The 12,518-nt window shown below is 38.2% G+C and overlaps 1 protein-coding gene across 2 annotated transcripts in view; it reads right to left on the minus strand.

Moving 5' to 3' along the window:
• Window positions 1–10,465, minus strand: part of LOC149012759 (phragmoplastin DRP1C-like) — a 32,017-nt gene extending 21,552 nt beyond the window's left edge. Inside the window, exons 1-11 of one of the 2 annotated variants that reach the window (XM_089158158.1) lie at window positions 10,122–10,465; window positions 9,969–10,032; window positions 9,748–9,855; window positions 8,145–8,246; window positions 7,697–7,747; window positions 7,304–7,365; window positions 6,651–6,741; window positions 6,418–6,482; window positions 5,978–6,172; window positions 5,744–5,863; window positions 5,577–5,647 (exon numbers count right to left, since the gene is read on the minus strand). In XM_089158158.1, coding sequence (XP_089014284.1) covers window positions 5,577–5,647; window positions 5,744–5,863; window positions 5,978–6,172; window positions 6,418–6,482; window positions 6,651–6,741; window positions 7,304–7,365; window positions 7,697–7,747; window positions 8,145–8,246; window positions 9,748–9,855; window positions 9,969–10,032; window positions 10,122–10,250 — 1,058 coding nt within the window. In that variant the 5' untranslated portion in view covers window positions 10,251–10,465. Of the gene's footprint in view, window positions 1–5,576; window positions 5,648–5,743; window positions 6,173–6,417; window positions 6,483–6,650; window positions 6,742–7,303; window positions 7,366–7,696; window positions 7,748–8,144; window positions 8,247–9,747; window positions 9,856–9,968; window positions 10,033–10,121 lie in introns of both variants that reach the window. The other variant, XM_089158157.1, reaches the window with a different exon arrangement.
• Window positions 10,466–12,518: the final 2,053 nt, after the last annotated feature.

Here is a 12,518-nt window from a genome sequence, read left to right on the forward strand (position 1 = left end):
AGCACATTGAAATTGACAGGTTTTTTGTCAAAAAAAAGTTGGAACAAGGGCTTATCTGCATGCCTTTTGTGAGGTCTGGAGACCAAGTGGCAGATGTTTTCATTGAGGGTTTGAAAGAAGGAGATTTCCTTCCTATTAGGCAAGTTGGGCATGACTAATATCTACGCCTCAACTTGAGGGGGAGTGTTGGTTGAGTTCTACTAGGAGTCCAACTTTATTAGAGTTTTTGTTCATATAAATTTCTATCTCTTGTTACCCAAGTAAGGGTATTTATGTAATGGTGTTCTTTTCACTTTATTATAAATAGAGGGCTTGAGATCACATTGATTAATCAAGCCATTCTACCAACATTGTGTTTCTCAACAACAACATCTCCTCCACTCTATAATTGTTAAAGGATTACATAACAAAAACAGCTCCCTTGCTACTCTTCTTAAAATTGACATCCATAAAACCTTCGACACCCTATGTTGGGACTTCTTAGAAGATGTGCTAAACCAAATGCATTTCCCTTCAAATTCTCCCACTGGACCCTCAAATGCATCTCATCCCCTCCTCTGTCCTTGTCAATGGGTCCCTTACAGGCTTCTTCTCTTCCAATGTATGTATTAGACAAGGATGCCCTATCTCCACTTACCTTTTCTCCTTGGCCTTGGAAGTTCTGCCTCGTCTTATCCAATCCAAAACTGACCAATATCTAATCTCTCCCCTCCCAAAATTTCAGGCTTTTTGCAATTGATATTTAACCCTAAAATTCAAGGTCACTTTAGGATCCTCTCCTTGTGAACCAACAATCAATGACTAATACTTGTAGTTGAGGATTATGTAGAATGGGTTGGATACCTTGGAATCTTTCTAATCACTAGATGGGTTAGATTTTGGGAGGGATTGAATTGGGTAAAATCAGGGAAAAGTAGGGTTTCAATCAAATGGGGTTGGATTGGAAAAATTAAGGTTTTAACAAACCTGAAGCGGGATGGTTTTGGTGAGAAATTTGGATAAATTTATCTTAACAAAGATTTGGATGGGTTGGAGAAAATTGTATCTTGGTTATGGATGGGTTAGGGATTTAACAAACTAAACCCACGAGGGGGTGGGAGGGTTCTAGGATCTTGTGGCAAGGGAAGATTGGGTTCTTAGAGCTCGTGGTTGGGTCTTGGGAGGAATTGGGGGCTTTCTTGATTCAATCTTGATGAATCTTTCTTGGTTTTCTTGATCTTCTTTCTTTCTTTCTTTTCTTTCTCACTTTTCTTTTCTTTCATTCTTTCTTATTTTCTTTTTTCTTCTTTATTTCTAGGCTGCCACAAGATCAAGAAAGGGGGACAGAAAAGGAAAAAGGAGGGAAAGGGATTAAGGAAGATCTGCGGTGTGGGGAAGGAGTTGCTGGACTATAGAGAGAGGGCAGTGGGGGCTTGCTGCAGCAAGGGACAGAAGAAGGGGGAGGGGTCTGCCATGGGTAGGGAAGGGGATGGGGTAGGGATTAAACTTACTTGGGAGGGAAGGGGCTGGATGTGTTGTTGCTGGTCTTGACGAAGCTTCATGGCTGCCGCAAAATAGAAGAGGATGAAGGAGAAGAATGCTTGTATAATTTTACCAAAACTCTCTCGATACCTCAACCCAAGTCATGGGCTAGCTCCATTAAATCCAAGTCATTCAAATTTTAATCTTCAACTGAATTGAATTGTACAAGGAGGTGAGGGGCTTTAAATAGCCTTACACTTTCTTTTTCTTTTTCCTTTTTTTTTTTTGGGGGGGGGGGGTTTGGGGGGAGGAAATAGACTTGGACTTAAACAAAGAAACTAACTTGGACTCAAATAGGGAATCCCACTTAGGATTTGGATTCCTTTTACAACTCAACAATTAATGACAGCCACAAGACTCTTCTAGAAGGGGGGAAAAAAAGCCTTGCAATAATTAATAAATAATTATCCCAATGAAAACTTGCTTTAAAATTGATTCAATTGGGATTCCTACTGTGACCAAGACCCTAACCCGAAACTAATAAAGAAAACAGAAGTAGATATGGACTCATAGAAATGTCAAGTAAATTACTGGACTCTACTAGTGTCCAAAGGAGGTGGGAAAAGACCAAACTACCCCTTGGAGGGTTCAGCCAACCCATTTTTTGTGCCAACGGGCTTGGTTCTTGGGCCAACTTTGCTGCTTTGAGAAGGGAGGGTAGGCCTGCTTACATCACAACCTCACCTACCTTGCTTTTGTAGATAACCTCATGATCTTCTATAAAGATGACCCCTCTTCCCTCTCCTCTATCATAACCTCCCTCCACCTCTTTGAGTTTGTCTATCCTAGCCTCTAGGTCAACCTCCTCAAATCTAATCTCTTTGTCTTTGGAGTCTCCGACTCCCTCCCTAACTCCCTCTTGCACCTTACAGATTTCTCTCTTGGTACCCTCCCTATCAATTATCTCGACCTTCCGCTTCTTTCCACTCGCCTTAGGGGTCACCATTGTACTCCTACACTCAACCTTATCCACAAGAGACTCCAACTCTAGAAAGGCAAGCTTGTCTTTTATGCTAGCAAACTTGATCTTATAAAGTCAATCCTCCATTCCTTCTACATCTACTGGTGTGGAGTTTTTCCATCCCCAAATCCACTATCCATGCCACAAAATCTCTTCTTTGTAGCTTTCTCTAAAAGGGCAAAAAATCCTTTAGCCCCATTATTTGGTCCAAAATCCATAGGCCCAAATTCGAAGGTGGCCTTGGCATTAGGGCATTAAAGACTTCAAAATAGCAAGCCTCATTAAGCTCATTGGGAAATCTCCACAAAAGAGAATCCAATTTGGGTTAGCAGGATTCTTTTTGGACTGCCTCCCCCCCCCCCCCCCCTTTCCTCCTAGATCTAAAGGAAACTCTTGACCCTTTGTCATCTTGCCCTCTTGGCCTTGTCCTTCTATATGTGGATGGTTCCAACATTTCCTTATGGCTTGACCCTTGACACCCCTTTGGGATCCTCTTCCATGTCGTGGGCACCATGATTCTCTACTCTTCTAGCATCCCCAAAAATACCCCTTTCTCTTCTTTTATTCTCTGAGGTTCTTGGCCTCCCCCTTTCCCCTTCCCCTGAGAGCTCAACTCAACTTGGAACCTACTTTCCCCCTCTCCCAAACCTTACCCCCTCCTAAGATAAGCTTCTTTGGCTTCCTTCCAACATGGTGTTTGCACCAGTATCTCTACTAGGAATCTTATCCCTTTGCCTTCTCCTCTGGTCCCTTGGTGAAATCTAGTCTGGTTCTTTGGCCACATCCCTTGCCACTCCCTCACTGTTTGGTTAATCCTCTCTCTTTGCCTCCCTACTCAATCCCTGCTCGTTAGCCGATTGATCCCTACCCCCCCCCCCTCTCAAACACACCTCTTCTTTGACTGCCCTTTCACAAGACCCATTTGATTGAGAGCCCTTATCTCCATCTGGCCGACTTCCAGAAGAGCTCAACCATTTAAGACCAAGTATCATTGGATAGCCATTCTCTTCAAAGGTTCCTCCTTTAGGGACTCTGTTGGGAAGCTGATGTCTGGTACTTGTATCTTGCTGATCTAGAATGAGCGCAACATGCATAGATGGACCTTATGACCAGACTTGGAAGGCAAGCTGCACTGATGTTAGTTCTAGATTGGGTCCCCTTCCCCAAAGACCCTTAGCTAATACCCCATGGAATAGGCACATTGTTTTTACCTGGGACCTAGACGATTCTTTGTTAGCTTCTCCACAGCTCTGGTAGCCAGGTTTCAACCCCCTCCCTCATTATCTCCCACCGTGCAGTTCTTTTCTCTTCAGGGTGTTTATAATATATATTTACTCACCCAAAAAGCAATAGGAAACTAGTTAAAGGCTCACACTTAGCCTAGTAGCAACCCAAGTCCTGCTCACCCAGTGGGATTTACCATTTTTTTTTTTTCAGGCTAAAAACCAACCTATTTTTTTCCCTAGGATGGCAACCAAACTTCTTGTTTCAAGCATAACAGCTAATTCTTGACTCCTCCATGTCTTCAATTCTTACAAACTCAGGGTCTTGATTTTTGTAACTCAAGACAACAAGCATCTTGGTAGGCACATATACAAATCAAAAGTAGAACTGCAACAATCTATCTCAGGTACTTGTATAAGATAAAATGATAATACCTCAACACCTTAGCTGTTCCTAGATGCTAGGTTACTATGAGTAATAAACATTTTCAGAAGGATTAGGAGAGAAGTAAAGCCATTTTCATGGCAATCAGAAAACTAGCCTTATACAACTATTGGATTCAGCTCGTTGACCAGACCATGACTAGCTATCAGAACAAAATTTTTATTTTAGCCTTAAATATTGCTCGGTCCACTATATGGGTGTTATCTGGTCAACCACTTGTGGCTCAATATCCAGACCTTGGTCTCAGAAAGTTTTTTGAATCAGATCAGTTCTGTCCAGTCGACCATCTGGTAAATCAGACATCCATCCAGAGAATAGGACATCTGGATAACCATCCATTTGGATTAAACTATTTAGCCTAGTCATGGCAGTTATTGTTGGTTCACTGCATCTTGAATCTGATCGACTGCAATCTCAGTTAAGTCACAGTAATATCCAGAGAGACTGGCTGGTTCCCTTATCAATTTGGGCAACTGTGTACAAATTTTAAAGAGTTCCTATGCAACCACAGTGTAAATATTCAAGTTAAGGCCTAACTCTACTGACAATTGAAGCTTGGTCTTTGATCATTACATATTGATGCACATTGGTTCTTGCTTCTTCCAAATCATTACATTTGTCAAATTCCTGAATTGCCATGTTGTGATCATTGGCTTCTTCATTGCTTTCTTGATACATCCAGTTAAACTCAGGTCTGACGTGTGCAGATTCATTGTTTGTTCTTGAGCTTTTGAGTTAGTTCTCCAAAATCTTCATGACCATAAGTTCATCACCAAGGAATCCAATTTGGTAACTGTCACCTATGTGTTTCTGTATTTTCATCACCAACACATTTGCAAATTTAAAATGCATTGGAGAAACTAATATGCTAACAAGATATAATTTTGCAGCCTTTTATTGTCTCCTCATAAGAGAAAACAACAAAATGAAATGCCCACAAATCTGGTATGCTTTGCTGGCCTTCAAATCCTCAGTCACAGTTCTCATATGCATTTTAGTGTAACTATCATCAAGGCCATCCAAAAAGAAAAAAAGTGGTGCTAATACTACAGTATAAAAGATGACTATTAGCATTAAATAATGTACATTGCAGATGCCTGGTTATGACAGAGAAGATTGCTTTTCCTTTAATGATATTTTTCATTAGAATTAAAAATGCTTTTAGTGTCACTGCAGATTGCATGTTCACTTAAAACAATCCATTAAAGTAGCCACTTTTCTTTACTGGATTACCACCACTTGAACATAGTGGAAGACATAGTTGAATTGGTGTCTAGGTGACCAAAGTTGTTGAAGCTCACATAGACATCAAAGCGCCATTTTGACCAAAGGGAAGCCAAATACCTAGGAAACGCCTTGAAGACCAACTATATCTATTGCAACTTGTAGGTTAGTAATAAATGCAAAAAAGGTTCCTTTTATTTACCCTCCATCTAGGTGCTCCCTGAATACCCGGTCAAATGCACGACACATGCTTAGAATTGTAAGCAGCTGGGCCTGTGACAACCAAAATACGTGAGTTAGATAAAGGAAGGCTATATGATAATTAAATGGTATAGGATAATTGATTCAAAAGAGATCCTCAGTTGTTACCCCCCCTTCAGATCCAATAGGCCTTCCAAGATGGTCCAGCTCTGCATTTAGCTCATCAACTGTCTTATTTATTAATGCTATAATACTTGGAATTCGTTGCCTGATTACTGTCTCCAAATGCTGTTGAAAAAGGTTGTTCATTACAAGAGACATTTCTATGTTAGCAGCCTTGTGAATATGGATAGAAAAACCCACTAAACAGTTGGTCACCAAAACCAGAAAACAGTTGGTCACCTGAGATAGAAGTTTTGCTAAATATTCTGCTCCCATTTTATGTGCTAAGTGACTATAATCAGTGCTATTTTGAAAATATTCTACCTCCTTTCTACGGGCATCTATCATATCCACATTCTTATTAATATCAGCTTGTGAACGGTTCACAATTCCAACCCAGGGATGCTGCAGTTTGTATGCTCTTCCTTCAAGAACCTTACACATTCAGAAACAACAGCAGATCATTTTTCAAAAGTTTAGATCACCAGGTTTATGCCAAACATTTACCGGGAGAATGTCAAGAGTGTCGAGTATGTTTGGGAAGAAGAAAGGATTGAAGAAAAGAAAAACCAAAGCACCAATTTAATTTCACGTAATCTTGGGTACAGCATAAATAACATAGCATAAATAACAAGTATGGTCTAGATTTTCTATAGAAAGCCACAATTGAAAATCCATACATCCAAAGCATTGGTACCCTTGTCCATAAGATCAAGCTTTGTCAACACCCCGAAGGTTCTGTCACCTAACAAAAGTAGAAAATACGATACTCAAACTAATGCAGTAAATGCATAAAATTGTGAACCATATACATCTTGAACTTTTAGTATGTACACAAAGCAATGCAACCTAGTAGAATAAATAATAAAAATAAACAAATAAATTTAAAAAAAAAAAATTAACCTCAATATACCAGAAGGATCAACTTGTCTTGCCATCTTTATGGCATCTGAAGTGGCAATATCTTGATTTGCAGGAGAAATAGCCAATATGATGGAATTAGGCTACAAAACCAAAACAAGTTTCAGTATGATTGATTATGGAAGGAAGAAATTGATCGAGCAATTTTCCAATAATCATCTGGACCTCAAAAGGAGCATGGACAGTGGACGCAACTCCTGGAGTTAGATGTACCCCCCAAATCTCAAGGCATTGGGATCCCAATATTATAGATCAACCAAATATACTTGCAAATATGCAATGTCCAAGCAATCATGCAAACTGTATTTAATGATCAAGTCTGCATTCAGTTAATGTCCAACTGACTGATCAAATTAAATGCACATTACTAAGAATTAAAGAACAGTACAAATAGGACAGAAAAACAGATATCTCACACTAAATTTCATGTTTTTTACATCTGACAAAGATACTACAGTTAGAAGAAGGGTCCAGATATTCAAAATTCACCAAAGGGATCATGAAAATCTTCTTTTGTGGAATAACTTAAATTCATAAGAAGGACCATGAACATCTCCTCTTGTAGAAGCCTAAGCTCAGGAAAAAAGTAAATGAAGAGAAAAATAAAGAACTAACAAGAATTAAGCATTTAGATATGTTTCTCACCTTATCAACATAAGTGCGGACCATGTTTTCAATATCTTCAACAATGCTTTCTGGTTGTCCCTCTACAAGGAAAGAATTTGTTAGGGCCCTGTGATTATGCCATGTGGAGGAGAGAGAAAAGGTTATTGTTGAGTGGGAGATTATAAATAGGGTGGAAATTCTGAGGAGAGGTCATGGAGTAGTTTATGTGAGTGTTTGGGCAGCCTAATGGCTGAGGGCAGCAGTGTGCTGTGGGGGAGACTGGCCATTAAAACCAGTTTATATTGTTAATTCCTTTGAGTTGATATTAATTTTAGTATTTGATTCACAGGTTCTTATCAGATTTATTCAAAACAGAGATGGTATACCATTGACATAAAAATGGCAAGCAAGAAATAAGATCCAGCAACTTACCTACGGCAACTTTTGTCAATCCAGGTAGATCAACCAGTGTTAAATTCACCACTGCCAATTCAAACAAGTACACTAAGAAAGTTAACATAAAAGAGAAAATTAACAGTGAAAGAATGTTTTGTTTTCCTTTTAACACTGAAAAACTCTAAACTAAAAATATGTTAGTTATTCCTCATGGGTTCTAACTTGCAAACAAAATAAACATCTCAAAATTTCTTAGCTCTACTCAGTTAAGTAAATTTAATTACAAGATAAGTACGGTTAGAATTTGGCCTTTCACTTTTACATTCATATGTAAGCTTACTTGGTAAAACAATAAGAAGAAGAACCCAATTTCACCACCAATTTTTGGAAATGTGGGAAATTCTTCAGATTTACATATTTACGTTTAATGAAGCATTACAACAAGTAGACCAAAAGCCATAGCTAGATGTATGTAGATACATACCATTCGGAGAGTAGATGCTTAGGTGAATTGGAACATTGGAGATACTCTTCGATTTCCCAGTTACTCGATCAGTTTCATCCTGAATCTCCTTACGCACAGCAGCTTCAAAGGAAAATGAGTCCTTATTTTTCAGTACAAATTTTTTTTTCTTTCTTATTTCTTTTTAATCCTCAATCTTTAGCACCAGACTTTTTAATAAAGCTCGAAAAGCATTAGCAGCAAATGTCTGAACAAAGTAGATAGTATAGCTGACGTAGAGAAGGAACTATGCTTTAGATTAAAATGCGTTACAATTGCTCATGCACTAAAGGGGACAATGCAGCCCTTTTCCAAGAAAACCACCATGCCTTAACAATTCATTGCATCTAATGATTTATACAAGATAAGGTGCGAATACTGTTGGATAAAATTCTGAAGCTTTTTGTAAGCTCCACAATAACTTACTTGCTGGACTGTCTATTTTGGCAACTTGCAAAAAATTGCATTTTAGATGGTAGTAAATGGTGAACAATGGCAAGGAATTGTTCCATATCTGAGTGGTGGTCATAGATCCATAATACATGTCAAATTGATCCCTAACTTATGTAGGCTACAGCATGAAACCCAATCTTATTTCCTACTCCAAATTACATATTCCATTTGCATACTTCTTAAAACCAATCTACAACGTTGGAGTAAAATCACACAGCTCAATGACCATGTATGTCATTGTCCATACTTTGCATATATTGAACCTTAGAAATGCAGCTTCATAATTGTAAAGGTGCATTGCAAATATAAAGGGGCAAAGCCTCATGATATTCCAGTTCTCCTAGTTGCAAGGAAACGACAACACAGACACTAACCCCTTACCTGGCCTACAAAATACTAGAAAGCTCATGTATATTCTTTTTTTCATGACAGCTTCAAGAAGCCCAGCGAGAAAATAATTTCCATCCTGAAATTTTCTAACTTCATGTCTCTTAGATATGTTGCACTCATAGATAGAAAAAGGTCTTAAGAATATCCTCAGGTACAATGAAAACAAAATCAAATGGCCCTCCCGCCTGGTTATCTAAGTTCCATCATCACTAATGACATGTCATTAAATTCTCTATTTGAAAGGTACGGGTGAAGAAGATGTCCTCTATTTGCATAAAAGTTTGTCAAAGTACATGCATTAAGCTAATAGAAGTTCTCAACAAGCTAAAATTATCTTCAAATGTTTCTTTCCAAAATTAAGTATTTTCAGCCATTGAAAAAGATTATCATATAGTAGACAATTGTAATCTATCAATCTAAGCTCAAGTTTAATCAAAAGATTCCATAGCAAAATGGTTTTAGAAAACCTTCTGTGATAATTTTCCAAGGCTGCTATTACCAATAACAGGGCCCAGGAATGTCTTCAGTAGGCGACCCTGTGCTCCAACCACCAATAACCCTAATACTAATTTGATTATTCCAAACCTTGAGGTTCTACACTTAATTAATATAGACCACCTCACAATCCAGGAAAGAAATGACATTAATAAGAAAAAAGGAAAGGAAAAAAGAAGAAGAAGAAGAAGAAGAAAAAGTAAGTTAGAACTTGGAACACAAAATATTCCATCTGATTCTAACATACCGAAGTCAGAAAATTTCTTCCTTGGAGCATGAAGAAACTCAGCATATTCCGCTTTCCCATCTTCTATCTTGTGAAGCTGTAGCACCAGCGGCCTCCTCGTCACAATACCTAAACAATTTCCACAGCGGAAGGAAAATATAGAAATGTAGAATTAGATTGCATATTACCACCCAAAAGAATCATATTTTTCAAATTTACAAACAAAGATAATCAAGATTTACCAGATCCTCGGGGAAGGAAATCTCTCCCCACAACGCTTTCCAAGACGGACGATTTACCGGAACTCTTATTTTCCATCAAAATACATTTCAGAATAAATTTTTTAACATGAAATCCAGAAGAATGAGAATAAGTTAACGTGCATAGATGTGAACCTGGCCTCCCACAACAGCCACGGAAGGAAGCGCTTCCCAAAGCGATCCTTCTCCTCCATGATCACCCAAAACCGTGCAAGCTTGTTGGATTCTGTTAACCAAACCAATCAAGCTCTCCATGGTCGCCATTTTCGAGTCGGAACTCCACCACGGTTTGAAGTACTAACGATTATCACCTAAGAAGCCAGGAAAAAAATGTAAAACTGCGGTAAGACTGGAATTCTGAAAGCGAAACATGATAAGAAACTACAAATGAGGGAGAAAAAAAGATGGCATTGCGTTGTGATCGAAGAAACTTATTAGAGATCCAAATTTTTAGAGATAGAGAGAGTTTTACAAGGGAAATCAACGAAGTGAAAGAACAAATAAAAGAAAAGACAAAAGTCAAAAAACGGTTGAAGTCATTATATAGTTAATGGTCACTCAGAGCTCCGTTGCATGTTCGATTTCTAAGCATAACAAGAAAGTGTTATTTACTAAGAGGCCCGAAACTTTTCCTGTATTCACAATTTTTATGCTCTCTTAAATTTATTTTTTTTGAAGTCGAAGATTTTATATATAGGGTTACCTGGTTGGGAAGAATATTACTAATATAAATATCACCGGATGGGTACAAACCCAAGACTACGCCGTGAGAGGGTGGGCTTTTAACCGCTCTACAAATCCACCATTGGCAAGGTCTCTTAAAGTTTAGTTGCAATTGATGCTCAGTTGGCCTAAGGTTGTCAATTGGTTGAGCCATTCCAGGGCAGTCTCGATTAAGGGTGTCAATTGCGTACCGAAACCGTTTAACCGTACCGAACCGTGCCGTCCAAAACCGCACCGTACCGTACCGTTCAAAATTCGGTACGGTACCTACCTAAACCGTACCGATTTGGTACCGTACCAAATTAAGAGATATAAATTATAACTTTACAATTAAAACACTTAACCTTTTCCCTATCCCTAATTCCCTATTTCAAATTTTCGTTTCATCATTCACTTATCTTCTTAGATTTACTTGATTTATTTGCTTTATCTATGTTAATTTCAAATTATAATGATTGGTTGATCACAATTTCATTAGGATCTTAATGAACTAATAACAAAAATGGCACAAGTTCATTCATAACAAAATTGTATCGCACTAGATACCGTGTTTAAACCGTTTTCCCGTACCGATTTAATACCGAAACCATACCGAACCGTTTTTGTAAATACCGAAACCGTACCGTACCGTTTAAATTCGGTACGATACGGTTATGGTTTTCTGTATTCAGAGTTGGTACCACACCGAAACCGTACCGATTGACATCCTTAGTCTCGATGGGCCTAGTTGGACCTATCAGTCCAAAAAGGTTGCTTTCTACAACTTATTCAATAACTGGTCCAATTTGGTCCTGGAATGTGTTGGGCCATGTCATTCATAGGCTGTATTCGGGCTACTTTAACTTTCGCTTAACTGCCCACAGGCGGAGGCCACCAATGATGGATCGAGCCGCTGCCAATATGGAAATTCACCTTAATATTCTCTAGGTGGGACTTGCTATTACTAATATGGCTATATTTTCCCTAGTAAATCTTGGATTTGGTATTTGGTACAATGCAACACTTCAGGACTTTTTTTTTTTTGTATGAAGCTGAAAAAACTTCATTCATGAACTTAAAAAGAAATACAGACACATATCAAAGAAAAGAAAGAAATACAAAAGATAAATGCATGAAAACACAAGGTTCAATCTAAACCAAATAATGAAAATTGACTAAATGTCATACATGCAATAGACAAGGTAATCCTGGCTAAGGAATGGGCCTAGCCCAATAAAGCCCTTAGAATATTGGTTGAAACAACCACAACAACTACTAAGAACAAGGAATACGACACACGTATCATTTATCACAAATATCCAAAGAGCGACATGCCACGAAGGCGGACATAGACACTCCCCAATGACGGAAATACACGCCACAAGGGTGGAGAGATAACATTTCGGGATTTATGTACATATTTCTAATATGATAAAAAATTTATTCCAACAAACAAAAACAAAAACTTGCAAGTCTGTCCTTGTTTATAGAGAATGCCAACGTTGTAGTGGATTTTCAAGCACATATGGCATTAGGGGTGTAAATGGATAATCGAAATCTGCTCCCGAATTCCCATTCGCATCCTTTTAGTGGTAATCGCATCCGTCTAGCGGTATTTGCATTCCGTCCGATTACTACTAAGATGCGGATATAGTATATCCATTTCTTAACGATTATTATCTATCCAATTAAGTTATTCATTTGGATTTATTTTTCTTATCTTTATAATTTTTTACTTGAGATGTATGACTATTTTTCTATATTTTCTACTAAAATAACTACCAAAGTTGCTAAATTCTTAAATTTTCAATTCTTGCCTTACAAATAAAA

This window comes from Hakea prostrata, chromosome 6 (genome assembly GCF_041222555.1).
Source record: "Hakea prostrata isolate BN-2017 chromosome 6, UWA_Hpros_2, whole genome shotgun sequence".
Lineage (NCBI taxonomy): Eukaryota > Viridiplantae > Streptophyta > Magnoliopsida > Proteales > Proteaceae > Hakea > Hakea prostrata.